This window comes from Camelus bactrianus, chromosome 13 (genome assembly GCF_048773025.1).
Source record: "Camelus bactrianus isolate YW-2024 breed Bactrian camel chromosome 13, ASM4877302v1, whole genome shotgun sequence".
Classification (NCBI taxonomy): domain Eukaryota; kingdom Metazoa; phylum Chordata; class Mammalia; order Artiodactyla; family Camelidae; genus Camelus; species Camelus bactrianus.
Genome location: NC_133551.1, coordinates 41,452,029 through 41,470,079, shown reverse-complemented (window position 1 = coordinate 41,470,079; position 18,051 = coordinate 41,452,029). Strand labels below are relative to the sequence as shown.

At 34.3% G+C, this 18,051-nt stretch overlaps 1 protein-coding gene across 1 annotated transcript in view; it reads left to right on the top strand.

Annotated features, from left to right (window-relative positions):
- Positions 1 to 18,051, top strand: part of ZYG11A (zyg-11 family member A, cell cycle regulator) — a 55,392-nt gene that overhangs the window by 2,407 nt on the left and 34,934 nt on the right. The window contains 1 exon segment of the mRNA XM_010951784.3: positions 8,872 to 9,037. Coding sequence (XP_010950086.3) covers positions 8,872 to 9,037 — 166 coding nt within the window.

Sequence of the window (18,051 nt, the reverse complement as noted above, 5' to 3'; positions counted from 1 at the left end):
TTCTTTGCTTGGGATATTTAGAAGTGTACTGCCTAATTCCCAAATAATTGGGGATATTTCCCATCTCTTTTTGTTTAATTGACTTCTAATGCAATTATATTATATCAGAACAAACCCTATGATTTCAGTCCATTTATATTTATTGAGGTTTGTTTTATGGCTCAGATACGATGTATCTTGGAGCAAGTTCATGTGCACTTAAAAAGAATTTTATCTATAGTTCGGCTGATAATGTTAATCTATATTGTTACTCATTTTCCGTGTGTTTTTATCAGTTACTGGAGATGAGTGTTAATTTCCAACTGTGATGGTGGATTTTTCTTTTTATTCTTTCAGTTTTTGCTCTGTGAATTTTGAAGCTGTGAGTAACTGCATATACATTTAGGAATTAGGTCTTCTTGATAAATTGACTCTTCATTATGACATGTCCATCTTGATTTCTGATAATATTTGCCTTGAAACTTTCTTTTTCTGACATTAACATAGTCACTACAGTACCCTTTTGATTAGTGTTTTTAACAACCCTGTGTTGTTTATATTTAAAGCCCATTTCTTGTAATCAGCAGGCTTGCTTTTTTAAATCCAGTCTGACAATATGTGCCTTTTAAATGAAATAAACTGTCAAAATTGTTGTGTTTAAGTCTACTGTGTTGTTTGTGTTCTGTTGTTTTATGTGTTTGTTTTTGTGTTTCTTTCTTGCCTGACTTTCCAGTATTTTTAAAGTTTCATTTTATCTTATGTTGACTTACTAGTTCTGTTTCTTTCCTTTTCTTTCCCATTGTTATTAATGGTCAGTTAAACATAGCAGTTTTTAAAATGTGGACTCAGGACCTCTGGGGTCTCTAAGACCCCATTCTCTTCCTTTAAGCCACATGTTAGCAAAGTTTGCAAAAAATGTAAAGCTGCTGCTGTCGTCACTAAACTTTTAAAAGTTCGTTCTGAAAATATAGCTGTTTTTAAAAAAATTCTGCATGTCAATGTGATTTTTTTAACTTCTATTATTTCTAAATAAATCAACATATATTTTAAAGATTTCTCAGTTTTAACTTATAATGCTGTAAATGTTGATAGATAGAATCCAATTTTTAAGAGTATAAAGGGGCCCTAAGACCAAAAAGTTTGAGAGCCATAGCTCTGTTTAAAAATATACGTGTTTGACTTACCTACTTTTAAATATATTGCTTCACCTTACAACAGTATTCTTTCATTCCCCCTCTCCTGTTCTTTGTGCTATGAAATAATACATTTTATTTCTCTGTGTTATAAGTTGTGCTGTATAGCTTTTATTTTTGCTTTGATCATTTATTTCTTAAAGAAATTAGGACATAAGAAAAAGGTTTTAAAATTATCCACGTGTTCTGTTTCTAGTACTGTTCCCTTTTTTCTAGATCCCAAATATCCATCTTGTATCATTTTTCTTCAATTTAAAGAACATTTAACCTTTCTTATAGTGTAGATCTGCTAGTGACAAGTTTTCTCTACTTCTGTTTGTTTGAAAATACCTTTATTTCACCTTTATTTTTGAAAAATATTTTCCTTGCACTTAGTTTTTCTTCCTACTGCACTTTAAAAATGTTATTTCATTGTCTTCTGGCTAGCATTGATCCTGATGAAAATTCGGTGGCCATACTTTAAAAAAAAAAATCTGCCCACATACACCTACCCTTCCCCTCCTTCATCTTAAGACTTTTCTCTTTATCATTGGTTTTTAGCCTGTAGCAGAAAAATGTGTTACAGCTCATTGTTACAGCTCAGTTGTGACAGCAGCCTGGGTCTAGGTGAGAGACCAAGCAGTACTCGGAGAGTTGGAGAACTCAGGTTTATTATGCCACCTGGCCAAGAAGAGTTAACACTCCAAGCTCTGAACCCCGTCTGTAGGTTTACACAGGCCTTTTATAGGCTGCCAGTTTTACACTTTGCAACATCATATGCAAATCAGGTATAACAGAAGTTGACCAACAAGAAACAAGCTTTGTAGAAATAGACCAATCAGGAGTGAGAGACAGAACCAATCGTGAGAGACATAACCAATCAGGAGTGAACTCCATGCAAATGAAGTACTACAAATGGACCAATCAGAAGTTAGGGAAGTGGACCAATCAGAAGTGAGAGTAATAGCCTATCAGGAGTGAAGGAAATAACCAATCAAAAATGAGCTCAAGGAACCAATAGAATTTTAGGTGTAAGTTAGCCTCTTTAGAGGCAAAAAGTGAGATAGAGCGTCTGGGCCAGGGAACTGGCCGGTGCCGGGAGGAGAGCAGCAGCCCTGCCTGGGGGTCCTGCCAGTCTTTTTATGGGGCTTCCCACCTCAAGCCGTTTGTCATGTTGTGGTGTCTTCTATTTATTTTGCTTTGGGTCTGTTTTGCTTCTAGGATAAGTGGGTTTATATTTTGTATCGAATTTTGAACATTTTTTTGACTTTTTAAAAAAATATATTAAGTTTGTTTTAGTGATTTGTACCTGAATTAACTATGCCATTCAATACATATTAAACTATAAAACAGTTTCACAGATCCCAAGTATAGGACATTGTCCCTGTTGACCATTACTACTTAAAATGTTTCTTCTTCCCCAGTGCACCAATGTCTCATCTCTTCTGGAGTTTCTTTTCTTTCTTTTTTCTTTCTTTTTTTTTCCTTCTGGAGTTTCAATTGCACATATGTGTTAAACTGCCTAAGATGGCCCCTTGGGGCTCTGTGCTTCTCCATTTTTTCCCTAGCCTTTTTCTGTTTCTGTTTAGATAGTTTCTGTTGCACTACCTTCAACTTCACTGACATTTAATTTTATAGTGTCTAATCTGTTGATAATACAATTTAATGTATTATTTTTATTTGATAATACATTTTTCAATTTTGGAAGTTCCATTTGGATCTTCTTCAGATCTTCCATTTCTCTGTTGAGATTCCATATTTATTCCCTCATTATATTCATGTTCTCCTTTGTAATGAATTATAGTATCTGTTTTAAAGTCCTTATCTGCTAATTGTGTCATTCCAGTTATTTCTGGATCTGTTTCTACTGACTTTCTTTTTTTCTTTCCTACTTCTTACCATGTCTGATATTTTATTGTAAGCTAAACTTTATGGATGCTAGTTTGAGTGTCTAGATTTTTATTGTCTACCTGAATATGGCTTATATTTGAGGTTTTTAAAATGCTGTTGTAAATTTTTTTAAAGTAATTTCCCATTAATTGTTGGTTGCATATGGAAATAGTTTTTTGTTTGTTTTGTTTTGTTTTTTTACCTTGTACCCATTAAAATATGTTAATTAGGAGAGCTACAGAGTATTGTTTCTATTTTAGAGATGATGAATCTGAACTCTGGGTAGAGATGAATTGGAAAAGGACTAGGCATGGAAGTAGAGAAATTAATTTGGAATTTTTTAGTAGTCAAGGTAAGATATGGTAATGACTTAGATTAGTAACTGGTAGTGGAGCTAGAAAGAAGGGGTGGACTAGATATTTATTTGGGAGGCTTAAAAGTCATATTCTCAGCAGGAAACAGATAACACACTCAAAGCAGGGATAGTTTAGTGAAAATTTGGTTAAGGGACTGCTTTAAAAGATAAAGGGAGAGGTATGGAAAAACCACAATAATATACTACTCCTTGTTCAGTAACAGCAGCTATTGCCACCCTGAGGCTCAGAGAACCTCCCAGAAGGAGTGTCTTAGTTCATTTGGGCTGCTATAACTAAAGTATAAAATACTTAGACTGGGTGACTTATAGGTAAGAAATTCATTTCTCATACTCTGGGAGCTAGGAAATCCAAGATCAAGGTACTGGCAGATGTCTAGTGAAAGCCCACTTCCTGGATATCTTTTTTGCTGTGTTCTCACATGGCAGAAGGGATGAGGGAGCTCTTTGGAGTTTCTTATAGGAGCATTAATTCCATTCATTAGGGCTTCACCCTCATGATCTAATCACTCCCCAAGTTTCCTCTCTTCAAACACTATCAAATTGGAAATTAGATTTCAACATAAGAATTTTGGAAGATTGCAAACAGTTAGTCACTAGTGAGGAGAGAGGACTGATTTTAGAGGAGTGATTAGGGGGACATAGTCAGCCCAAGATTATCTTAAAAGAGAAAGAACTCAACAGAAAATAATCTGTAGATGGTTGTAGCCCCCAAAACATGTCCAAGTCTTGACCATTGGAACCTGTGAATTTGACCTTATTTGGAAGATAGGGTCTTTGCAATTGTAATCTGCAGTGTAAGTTAGTTTGCAATGTAAGTAAATGTAATTAAGGTGAGAATATTAATGAAATCACCTGGCGCATCCTAAATTTTAGGGTGAACCCTAAATCCAGTGGGTGTGGTACTCATCCTTATAAGGTAAAGGGATTTGAGACATAGAGATATAGGGAAGAAGGCCACTGTGAAGATTAGGGTTATCCTGCCACAAGCCAAGGAAAGCTAGCAGCCAGCAGAAGCTGATAAAGTAAGAATTCTTCTCTAGAGCCTTCAGAGGGAGAATGGCCCTGCTCACACCTTGATTTTTGGACTTCTGTCCTCCAGAACTGTGAAAGAATAGATTTGTTGTTTTAGCCACCAATTTTATAGTAATTTGTTATAGCAACACTAGGAAACTGATACATGTTCCAACTTTTTGAGAATTCTGTGTTGTCAGAGGGCAATGGAATCTATTCATAGGACCCACACAAGTGACCTTAGAAGTAGAGAGCAAGGTGGAGAAGATTAAAGAGTGAATCTGAGTGGAAGGTAGGTAGCAAATGGAAGATGTCTGACACAGGTAGAGTCAGTAGGATTTGCTAATATATTGGATGTGTGTTTTGTGTGGGGTGTTAAGGATAAGGAAATGTCAATGAAAGGAAATGTCAGTGAAGATTCAGCAGCTGAAAAGATGTGGTGCTGTTTACTGAACAGGGAAAGACTGGGGAAGTTCAATTCTGTACCTGGTGAATTTGAAGTATTTGTGACACAGTTATTAAGTAGGTACATCAAGGAGGCAGCTGAGCGTGTAACACTGTGGCTTAAAGAGAGATCTGACCTGGAGTTAATAATCTAGAATTCATTGGGTTTATAAATAGTATTTAGAATCATGTAATCAGTAGTCAGATATTATAGAGGCATAGTCATTAGTGGTTTTGATGGGAAATGGATCTCTAAGAGATATTACTGATTTATAAAACAAAAACAAGTAACAGAAATACTGTAGTATAATTCTATTTATAATAAAGTTCAAAAACATGCAGAAGTAAACAGTATTCAGGAAAATGATTACCTCTGGATGGAAGGATTGGAAATAGCATCAGGGAGGGGTATATAAGGGACTTCAAAAATACTGGTATATTCTATTTAAGCTGTGAGTACAAGAATGTTTAAAAAATATTTATATTTTATATTTTATTATTTAAATATTTTTCACATGTTCTAAATATCTTTTATGTGGATTTAATCTTCACAGTATTTTTTTAAATGGGGCTACCATCTCCAGTAATATGGCAAATAATGTTATAAAGTCTTAAAATGAAATATTCTGGGTAAAATGTAACAAACATTTTCAAATGCAAAGTAAGGAAAATTCCCAGCACCCCCACCCAATTTAGAGAAGCTGGAAATCAACACTGTAAGCAGGCCTTAAAGCTTTGAGATTTACCAATGTCAATAACCAAAGATTAGAGACTAGGCCTTTGCCAAAATCAGATGGGAAGTTTGAATGGAGACTATATATATATATATATATATACATATATATATATACATACACACACACATACACACACACACACACACACAATGGGCTAACAAAGGCTGATCAGACTTCAGTGAAATGGTAGATCTAAAACAAAAAAATCTTCTTAAGGGAAACAGGGAATGTTGTCAGTTTTGGCTTGGATTTTGAGTGAGAAAAATATCTCGATCACAGTCCTGTCCTCATACAGATTCAGAGTTTTAATTGACATTTCTTACTTGGTCCAGGAAATGTGTAGCTGAGAAATACTAAAATAGTCCCTGGTGATGCCCCTGGGTTAAGTAGCATTTCGCATTCTCTCTCTAATGTGACATATCTTCTACTCAAGCCCCACAGGAATCTGCAATAAAATCCCACTAAAGATTAGCTCACAATCTTAAATTATAAAAAATGAGCCTCCATGATTAAGAATCAGTGAAATCAAATAACTAAGAGAACTTGATTCCCAGAGGCTTCAGAAAATGATATTACTGAAATACTCTAAAATAAGTATTTAAAATTTATTAAAATGAAAGATGAAATAAAAAATGAAAAAAAGCAGTACACAATTAGGCAATAAAAAACTAAATGCCACTGAATAAAGAAATAGTGACCTGGAAGATAGATCTATAGAAATTACCCACTGGAAGCATAGTCTCAATTTTCCCAAACCAATTCTAGGTTTTGAGACCCAAGTAAAAGTCTGCTGAGACTGTTTCAGGGAACATTACTTGCTCCCCTGGCTCTTTTCTGATGTGAATTCTGACATGGTGGGAATTTGGAGCAATTGAAACTCTCATATGTTCTTTTGGGAATGCAGAGTGGCAAGAATAGGTTAGCACTTTCTTTTGTACAGTTAAATTCATACTTAACATGTAGGAATTGTGGAATTCAGGAACCCAGGGATCCCATTTTTAGGTAACTAACCAAGAAAAATGAAAACTATGTTCACCTAAAACTTGTATGAATAGTTATAGCATCTATATTCGAAGTTGTCAAAAACTTCAAATAATCCAGATGCCCTTCAGTTGGTGAATAAAGAAATTGTGGTACATTCATGAAGTGGATTTCTTCTCAGCAATAAAAAGGAATGGGTTATAAAATCATGCAACAACATAGATGAATCTCAAATGCATTATGTGAAGTGAAAGAAGTCAGATTCAAAAGGCCTATTGTGATTTTATTTATGATATTTTGGGAAAGGCGGAACCCTGGCAGGCAGAACACAGATAAATGGTTGCTTGGGGTTGGTGGGAGGGATTGTGTAGAAAGGGACACTAGAGAATTTTGGGTCATGGAACTGTTCTCCATCTTTATTATGGTGATAGTACACAACTGTACGCATCTGTCAAAACTTGCTGAACTAACTATATACCAAAAAGTAATTTTTTTTCTGTATGTAAGTCATACTGCATTTAAAAGAAAAATAAAAATGAATAGGAGGAAAGTGATTACAGCATTTAAACTTATTGAAGAAATTTGATTATGAAGAGGATTAACTAAAGAGGATGTGGGGGTCAACAGAACCTTTTTTTAAGGCAATAATAGAGCATGCATTGTATGTTAAGAATGGTCTATTTGAGAAAGAGTTTGAAGATGTACATAAAGGAAGAATAACAGGAGGGGCCAAGGCAAGAGGGATGAAATCCAGCCAGCACATGTGGAAGCATTGGTCTTTGCAAGGAGGTACATGTTTTCCATATAAGAGGAGAACAAGGAAAGTTTCCAACTAAATTTGATGATGAGGTGGCTTCATTTTTCTCAGTGGAGTCAGATTGTGATATCAGCGTGAAATGGGTTTGAGGAACAAGTAGAAGACATGAAATAATTCTTGCCTCCTGGTAGGAGAGTGCCCTGTCTAGAGAGACCTTGAAGGATTTCCAGCTTCTGAGGGCTCATTTGAAGTTAATGATTATGAATTTGCCATGACATACTATGTTGTGTGAATCTTGCCATCTGCATAGATGATTAGCTGCTGGGTATTGCCATAAAAAAGGTGAATAGTGAAATTGTTCCAGGAGAATTTCTGGAGTGTAATGGTGGAGGGAACAAGAAGTTGAGAGTATTTGCAAAGGAGTAATTTATACTTTGGACCATGGAGGGAAATTTAATTTGTTAAAAGTGGTATGATCAACGAATTATTACATGTTGGAACCTTTGACAAAGATAGCAATCTCTGGCTTATCACTTTATTAATGTCTGAGTGCCATGCCTTTCAAATATTTGTTGAATGAACAGGTGCCAGCCTCTTAGAGGAGAAAGGGACCATATGCCTCCATAGTCTCACCTTTGTCAGTTTGTACTCTTCTACACCCCCTGGGTGTAACAACCTTTTACCTTATGAACACTTTTGAGGGTAAGAGTAGTAATCACTGAATAAATATTTGTTGAGTGAATGACTATGTGATTTCTGCTTGATTAGTCCTCTGAAATTGTCTGATTTATTGGATGTATTCCCTACTAAACTGTTAGCTTCAAAAGGATTGAAACTGTATTTTATTCATCCCTGTATTTTCAGTGACTGGCGTAGAACGGGAGATAAGTGAAGGATTGAGAGAATTTAATTTTTTAAAAGATACAACAGAATAGACCTAGAGATTACCATACTAAGTGAAGTATGCCAGAAAGAGAAAGGCGTATACCATATGATATCACTTATATGTGGAATCTTAAAAAACGACATAAATGAATTTATATACAAAATAGAAACAGACTCACAGACATAGAAAACAAACTTGTTACCAGGAGGAAAAGTGATGGGAGGGATAAATTGGGAGTTTGGGATTTGCAGATACTAACTACTATATATAAAATAGATAAACAGACAACAAGGTCCTACTGTATAGCACAGGGAACTATATTCAATATCTTGTAGTAACCTATAATGGAAAAGAATATATCTATGTGTGTATAACTGAATCACTATGCTGTACAGCAGAGACTAACACAACATTGTAAAAAATTAAAAAAAAACAATAAAAAAAGATACAACAGAAGCTACATCAGATAAAATCTTCCATACAGTTAACTATTTGAACAAGATGGTTTCATTACATGTAAATCATTAGAGTAAGGAGAATATATTTTCAGATATTAAGTATGATGTAGGCATGACCACTTTTATGTTGAATTTTTATAGATGTATTCTAACAATTTTGTTTGGGGATTTGTTTGCTAGGAGGAGTCATCTCCCTACACTTTGGTCAACATCTGCCTGAATGTCTTGGTAGTTAACCTGGAGAAACTGTGTTCTAAAAGATCTGATGGAACGCTTTGCCTTCCGGAGCATTGGAGTTTCCCTCAGGAATTAGCTGATCAATTCGTTGGGGTGATGACTTTGCAAGGTAATGATAAGGCTCTTTTATAGTGTACTCTTATAGCACTTTACTATTTAAAAAGCACTTTCACATATCATTCCTGTTTTGCTCCTCACAACAACTGGTGAGAAGTTTTATTTTGTGTTGAGGCTGGTTCTCAGAATCATTCTGAGATCCCTTGATGAAAATTGTTTTGCTTCTAGGCTTACCCTGCTGTTGGCTTAGCAGAGTGATGGTGGTAGAGGTAGTAAGTCAAGTTACCACTCATCTGCACTCTACCTTCTGAAATGCTGTTGCTGTAGTCTCATCTTTATCTTTTCATGGTGAATATGAGCCTTAAAATTTTTTTCCTTCACCTGCCATTGTAGTGGGGCTTTCAAAGAGCTATGTTTAATTTGTTGTTAGTTTTCTTGTTAATTAAAAATTTTAGTAATAAATTATTGAGATAGATTCACATACCTTATAATTTATCCATTTGAAGTATACAGTTCAATTATTTTTTTAGTATATTCACAGATTTGTGCAGCAGTTAATTTTAGAACATTTTCATCACCTCAAAAAGAAACTCCCTTACCCAACCCCTTAACTCTAAGCAATCACTAATCTACTTTCTACCTCTGTGGGTTTGCCTTTTCTAAATGTTTAATATAAATGGAATCATGCAATATGTGGCCTTTTGTGTCTGGCTTTCACTCAGCATGATATTGTCAAGGTTCATCCATGTTGCAGCATCAGTTACTACTTTATTTTTATGGCTGCATAGTGTTCCTTTGTATTGATATGCCACCTTTTATTCATTTATCAGTTGTTTCTATATTTCGGCTATTATGGATAATGCTACTATAAACATTCACGTACACATTTCTGTGTAGATATATGTTTTTATTTCTCTAGAGTGTATATCCAGGAGTGGAATTGCTGGGTCAAATGGTAGTTCTATGTTTAACTTTTTGAGGAATTTCCAAACTCTTTTCCAAAGTGGCTGCACTATTTTACATTCCCATCAGCAATGTTCCAATTTCTCCACATCCTCACCAAAACTTGTTATTATCTGACTTTTTGATTATATCCATCCTGGTGGATGTGAAGTGGTATCTGATGTGATTTTGATTTGCATTTCCCTAGTGATTAATGATGGTGAGCATCTTTGCATGTCCTTGATGGTCATTTGTTTATCCTCTTTGGAGAAGTCTCTATTCAGGTCTTTTGCCTATTTCTTATTAGGTTACTTGTCTTTTATTATTGCATTTAAGAGTTCTTTATGTATTCTAGATTTAAGTCCCTTGTATTACTTTCTTCCATTCTGTAGATTGTCTTTTCACTTTGTTGATAATGTCCTTTGACTCACAAAAGTTTTTTTGATGAAGTCAGTTTATCTCTCTTTTCTTTTGTTGCTTATGGTATCATATCTAAGAATCCATTGCCAAATCTAAGGTCCTATATGTCTATCCTTATGTCAGTACCACACTGTCTTGGTTATTGTTGCTTTGTAGTGAGTTTTGAAATTGAAAAGTGTGAGTCTTCCAACTTTGTTCTTCTTTTTCAAATTTGTTTTGATTATTCTGGGCCCCTTATATTTCCATATAAATTTTAGATTCGGCTTGTCAGTTTCTGCAAAGAATCCAGTTGGGATTTGAATAGGAATTGCATCAGATATGTATATCACTTTGGGGAATATTACCATCTTAACAGTATTAAGTTTTTTGATCCATGGTTATGACGTTTTTCTATTTATTTAGATCATCTTTAATTATTTTCACCAATGTTTTGCCATTTTAACAATCTGAAATCTTTAATACATAAGCATGGGAGATCTTTCTACGTACTTAAAATAGATCTTTAATTTCTTTCAACAGTGTTTTCTAATTTATGGGTATAAGATTACACGTTGGTTGTATACCTGAAACTAACATTGTAAATCAACTACACTTCAATAAAAATTTAAAAAATCACACTCCGGTTAAGTTTATTTCTAAGTATTTTACTCTTATGATGCAATTGCTTCCTTAATTTCATTTTTGGATTGATTATTTCTAGTGTACAGAAATGCAGTTGATTTTTTTATGTTGATCATACACCCTGGAAACTTGGTGAATTCATTTATGAGTTCTAATAGTTGTTTAGAGGATTTCTTAGAATTTTTTTATACACAAGATCATGTCATCTTCAAATGGAGATAGTTTTACTTCTTCCTTTCCAATTTGGATGTCTTTTATTTAATTTTTACCCCAACTTCCGTGGCTAGAACCTCCAGTGTAATAGAAATATTGAAGCAGACACCCTTGTCTTTTCCTAATTTTAAGGGGAAAGCATCTAGTCTTTTACCATTAAAGAATGATGCTAGCCTTGGGTTTTTTGTAATTGCCCTTAACAGGCTGAAGAGATTCCCTTCTATTTAGTTTGTTGAATGTTTTTATCAGGAATTCCCTTCTATTTAGTTTGTTGAATGTTTTTATCAGGAAAAGAGTATGTTACTAGATTCAGTTTGCTGGTAATTTGATGAGGATTTTTGCATCCATAATTTTAAAAGATATTTTGTTCTGTAACTTTGTGTTCTTGTGCTTTCTTTATATGGATTTTTGGCATCAGGGAAGACTGGCTTCAGGGAGTTGGAAGGTGTCCCCTCTTCTTTTTTTAAAAAGTGTTTGTAAATAATTGATGTGTATTCTTTAAATGTTTGGTAGAATTCACCAGTGAAGCCTTCTTGGCCTCTTTGGGTAATATTTTTATGACAAATTCAACCTATTTACTTATAGGTCGATTCATATTATCTGTTTCTTGAGTAATTTTGGTAGTTTGTGTTATTCTGTGAACTTGTCTGTTTCATTTAAGTTATCTTATTTATTGGCATATAATTTGTTCATGATATTCCTTTATAATCCATTTTATTTCTGCTAGGTCATTGTTCTGTTCCTTTTTTCATTTCTCATTTTAGAAATTTGAGATTTGTTTTGTTTTGTTTTTTTGGTCAGTTGAGCTAAAGGTTTGTCAATTTTGTTGATCTTTTCAAAGAACTAGCTTTTGATTTCATTGGTTTTTTTTTAAACTTTATTGTCTTTTCTGTCCTCCATTAATTCCACTCTAATCTTTATTATTTCCTTCCTCCTGCTCATTTTATGTTTAGTTTGCTTTTCTTTTTCCTGTGTTTTAAGGTAGAAGTTTAGGTTATTGATTTAAGAACTTCTTTTTAAAATTATGAATTAAAGCTATAAATTTCCTTGAAGCACTGCTTTATCTGTGTCCTGTAAGTTTTTTGTGTGTTGTCTTTATTTTTCATTCATCTCGTTTGTTTATTTTTAGAGGAGGTCCTGGGGATTGAACCCAGCACCATGTATATGCTGAGCATGTGCTTTACCACTTGAGCCATACCCTCCCCCCCTATTTTTCATTCATTGCAAGTTATTTTCTAATTTCTTCTTTGGTTTCTCCTTTGATCCTTTTTTTTTTTTTTTTTTTAGGAATATACTGTTTAATTTTCATCAGCTTGTGAATTCCCCAGATATCTTTGTTATTGATTTTTATTTTTATTTTATTATAGTTGGAGAACATACTTTGTTTTATTTCAGTTTTTTAAAATTTACTGAGATTTGTTTTGTTGCCAGATATATGCTCTTTTCTGGAGAATGTATCATGTGCAATTGAGAATAATGTGTATTCTGCCATTATTGGGAGAGTTGTTTTGTAGGGTTCTGTTAGATCTAGTTGGTTTATAATGTTTTTCATATCTTTTGTTTTTTTGTCAATCTTTTACCTAGTTTTTCTACATAGAAAAAAGTTTTTAAATCTTTTTGTTATTCATGCTAAATAGGATATACATGTACTTTTTAAATACATTGTTAGATTTGGTTTGCTAATATTTTGTTGAGGATTTTTGCATCTATGTTCTTGAGAGCTATTGTCTATAGTTTTCTTTTGTAATGTCTCTGTGGTTTTGGTGTTAAGGTAATGCTGGCCTCAAAGAATGACTTAGGAAGTATTCCCTATGCTTCTGTCCTCTGAAAGAAATTATAGAGAACTGGTATAATTTCTTCCTTAAACGTTTGGTAGAATTCCTCAGTGAACCCATCTGGGCCTGATTCTTTGTTTTAGAGGTTATTAATTATTGAATACATTTCTTCTATAGCTGTGGGCCTATTCACATTGTCTATTTTGTGTGAGTTTTGGTGGAGTGTGTCTTTCAAGGATTTGGTCCATTTCATTTAGGTTATCATACTTATTGGCATAGAGTTGTTCATATTATTCCTTTCTTATCCTTTTAATGTCCATGAGATCTATAGTGATGTCCCCTTTCTCATTTCTGATATTAGTAATTTGTCTTTATTTAAGTTAGCCTGGCTAGAGACTTACTGTTTTTTATTGATCTTTTCAAAGAACCAACTTGTTTTGTTTATTTTCTTCTACTGATTTGAGGTAACATTGATTTATAACATATCAGTTTCATGTGTCCATTATATTTCCTTTTTTTCCCCAACCTTTTTTAATACAATTTTTTAAGGTTACATTGCATATACAGTTGTTACAAAATACTGGTGTACAACATTACATTTCTGCTTCTATATACCCTACAGTATGCCTACCACCTAATATTTACTTTCATTCTGTCACCATACAGTTGATCCCCTTTACCCATTTTGCCCTCCCTGTGACTTCTTCCTCTCTGATAACTAATACTTTGTTCTTTGTATCTACATGTTTATTTTTATGTGGTTTAGTATTTCATTTATTTTGTTTATTTTTTTATATTCCACATAAGAGTAAAATCATATGATATTTGTTCTGTGTGACTTATTTCACTTAGCATAACACCCTCAAGGTCCATCTATGTCATCAAAAATGCTAAGATTTTGTCTTTTATGGCTGAGTAATATTCCATTGAATATGTTTTCCACATCTTCTATATCCAGTCATCTACTAATGGACACTTAGGTTGTTTCTATATCTTGGCTGTATCTATATGTAAGCAATGCTGCAGTGACCGTAGGGGTGCATATATCTTTTGAGCTTCTCTTATTTTTTTGGAGGAGGAGGAGAGGTAATTAGGTTTATTTATTTATTTGTTTTTAGAGGAGGTACTGGGGATTGAACCCAGGACCTCACGCATGCTGAGCACGTGCTCTGCTATTTAAGCTATCCCCCTGCTCCCTACTTTTTGAATTAGTGTTTTCGTGTTCTTTGGATAAATGCCTCAGAAGTAAGATAGTTAGATTATATGGTAGTTCTAGTCTTAATTTTTTAGGAGTCTCCATACTATTTTCCATAGTGGCTACACCAGTTTACATTCCCATCCACAGGCTTCCCATATCCTTGTCAGCACTTATTATTTTTTGCTATCTTGGTAATAGCCATTCTAACAGGTGTGAAGTGATAGTTCATTGTGGTTTTGATTTGCGTTTCGTAAATAATTAGTGATATTGAATATCTTTTCATGTGCTTGTTGGCTATCATATGTCTTTAGGAAAATATTCAGTTCCTCTGCCCAATTTTTAATTGGGTTGTTTGGTTTTTTGTTGTTGAGTTCTTTCTATATTTTGGATATTAATCCCTTATAGAATATATATCATTGACAAATATCTTCAATTTGGTGTGTGGTTTTTTCATTTGGTTGATGTGCAGAAGCTTTTTAGTTTGATACAGTCCCATTTATTTATTTTTGCTTTTGAATCCTTTGCGTAAGGAGATATATCTAGAAAGATCACTGCTAGGAACAATGCCAAAGAGCATATTACCTATGTTTTCTTCTAAGTGTTTTATGGTTTCAAGTCTTTAATCCATTTTGAGTTGATTTTTTTAATGTATAGTATGAATAGTAGCCTAACTTAATTTTTGTGTATGTAGTTGTTTAGTTTTCTCAACACCATTTATTGAGGAGATTATTCTTTTTCCATTGTATGGTCTTTGCTCCTTCATTGTAAATTAATTGCCCATATGTGCATGGATTTACTTCTGAGCTCTCAATTCTGTTCCATTGATCTTTGTTTTTCTGCCAGTATCATGTCATTTTGATTGCTTTGTAATATGGTTTGAAATTAGGGAATGTACTATCTCCAGCTTTGCTATTTTCTCATAGTTTGGCCATGTTTTTTAAGTCATCCAGCCATTCTGACTTTTGATCGGTAGATTCAATCTATTTACATTTAGGATGGCTACTGACAGATGAGGACTTGGTAATGGCATTTTATCTTTTGTTTTTTTGGCTGCTCTATATCTCTAATGTTTCTTTTTCCTTGTGTTTCTGTCTGCCATTTTGGTTTGGTGTTTTTCTATGATGTTTTTCTCAGTTTCCTCTTTTTTTTATATTTTGTTTCTTTGTTCTAGATTCATGTTTTGTGGTTATTGTGAGATTTGTATAAAACATCTCATAGATAAAATAGTCCTTTTTATTCTGATAGCATCTTATCTTCATTTACCTAGATGGGTTTTGTCCTTTTCCTCTTCTACTTTTGTGTTTTTCTTATTTCAGATTATCCTTTTTATGTTAGGAGTTTGTTACCAAATTGAAGTAGCTATAGTTATTTTTTTATGCCCTTTTACCCTCTTTTAACCTTTATGCATAATAAAGTGTTTAAAAGCTATTCAGGGGGGTTCATATAGCTCAGTGGTAGAGTGCATGCTTAGCATGCATGATTCAATCCCCAGGGCCTCCATTAAAAAAAAAAAACCTATTCAGATAAACAGTTAAAATTTTCTGATTCTGTCTGTCATCTTACTCAAAGTTCTGTGTACTTTTGTCTTTTTGTTTCTGGTAGAAGAGCTCATTTCTTTTCTTTTTTAAAACATTTAATTAATTATTATATTATTTTTATTTTAGGGCATTAGGGGAAATAATTAGGTTTATTTATTTTTAGAGGAGGTATTGGGTATTGAACTCAGGACCTCATGGATGCTAAGCATGCGCTCTACCACTTGTGCTATACTCTCCCCCTTAGAAGAGCTCCTTTCAACATTTCTTGTAAGGTAGGTGGTGGTGATGAACTTTCTTAGCTTTTATTCATCTGGCAAAGTCTTTATTTTTCCTTTATATCTGAATGATAACTTTTCTGGATAGAGTATTCTTGGATGACAGTTTTTATCTTTAAGTATTTTGAGAATGTCATTCTCCTCCCTCCTGGCCTGCGAAATTTTTGCTGAGAAATCTGCTGATAGCCTTCTGGGGGTTCCTTTGTAGATTATCATCATTTTTCTCTGGCTACCTTTAAAACCTTTTTTTTTTTTTTTTGTCAGTGACTTGATGATTTTAATGTAATGTGTCTTGGAGAAGGTCTTTTTGCATTGAGGTAATTAGATATTCACTTAGCTTCATGGACTTGTATATCCCTTGTATGTCCAGTTTCTTCTCTAGGTTTGGAAAGTTTCCAGCTTTTTATTTTTTGTTTAAAGAAACTCTGCTCCATTTTCCTCCATTCTCTTTCTGGGATACCCATTACCCTAATGTTACCCTTCCTAAAAAGAGTTGGATAGTTCTTGGAGAATTTCCTTTCTAAAAATTATCTCTTTTCCCTCTTCTCTTGTATTATTTCTCTTTTCCTGTCTTTGAGCTTGCTAAGTCTCTCTTCCGGTGGTCTGCTCTATTTCCAATATTTTCTAATGCATTCTTTTTCTCATTTATTGAATTCTTCAGCTCCAGAATTTCTTTCTGGTTATTTTAGAGTTTTAGTCTCTTTGGTAGAGTATTCCTTCCATTCATTAATTATATTCCTGAGCTCATTGAACTGCCTTTCTGAGTTTTGTGTAACTTGTTGAGTTTCTTCATGTCACCTATGTTGAATTCTCTGTTAGTTAGATTGCAGTGTTCAGTGACTTTAAGTTTGGTTTCTGAAAAATTGTCATTTTCTTTGTGTGGTATATAGTGTTACTGTGATTCTTCATGGTGCTTGATGTTGCTCTGCCAGCACATTTGAAGTAACAAACATTTCCACTTGATCCTAATGATTTCACACATTGGAAATTAGAGATCTTTCTTTTGTTTTCCAGTAGATGGCACTATACCACACTTTTTTTTTTTTTTTTTTTTTTTGGTTTCTCTTATCTGAGCTGCCTCTGGTTATATTTTTACCACCCTCTACCACCTCTGTCCGAGGTGTCTTCCAGTGTCCTTGTTATCTCTTCTTGTGCCTCCAGAGTCGTTGGTGTCTTATTGTTGCCAGTGCCACTGATGTTGCTACTTGGGGTACCCAGATGGTGGCGGCTTTCATCCTTTCTGGGATCCCCTGAGTTCTGGCTCTGTAGCTGTGGTTTGAGAAGGGGAGTGAAGGAGGAGCTGAGGTCATGTGGATGCCTTCTTTGGTGGTGTGGGGTTCATGGGCTCCACCACTGCAGTTGGAGGGTGGTGAGGGGCCAGAGTTGTGGGTGCCTCGTGGCTGGAGGAATGGAGTCTCAGGACCCCACTACTGCTGCTCAAATCCTTGTGGCCATGGGCTCACCTGCAGCCAGGAGGCCAAAGCTGTATGCGTTGCCTCCCCTGCTGCTACCCTGTTCTCTGAGGCTGCAGGCATAGCTGCCATGGCCACATGATCATGTTTGCAGATGCTATCCCAACTCTTCCCCCAGTTCCTCTACCTTTAGATGTACTGGTGTGTGGAATTCTCTTGCTTCCTGGTGTTGGGCCATGACCTTTTTTTCATTGTGGATTTTTTTAAATTGAAGTATAGTTGATGTACAGTATTATTTATTATTATGTTATTACATATTATACTCCATTTATAGTTACTGTAAAATATTGTCTATATTCCATGTATTGTAAAATATACCTTTGTAGCTTATTTTATACATAATAGTTCGAACCTTTTAATCCTCTACTTCTGTATTGCCCCTCCTCCTTCCTTCTCCCCACTGGTTTGTTTTCTGTATCTGAGTCTGCTTCTTTTTTGTTATATTCAGTTGTTTGTTGTGTTTTTTAGAGTCTACATATAAGTGATATTATACAGTATTTGTCTTTCTCTGAGTTATTTCACTTAGCATAGTACCCTCCAAGTCCATTTGTGTTGTTGCAAATGGCAAGATTTCATTCTCTTTTATGGCTGAGTAGTATTCTATTGTATATA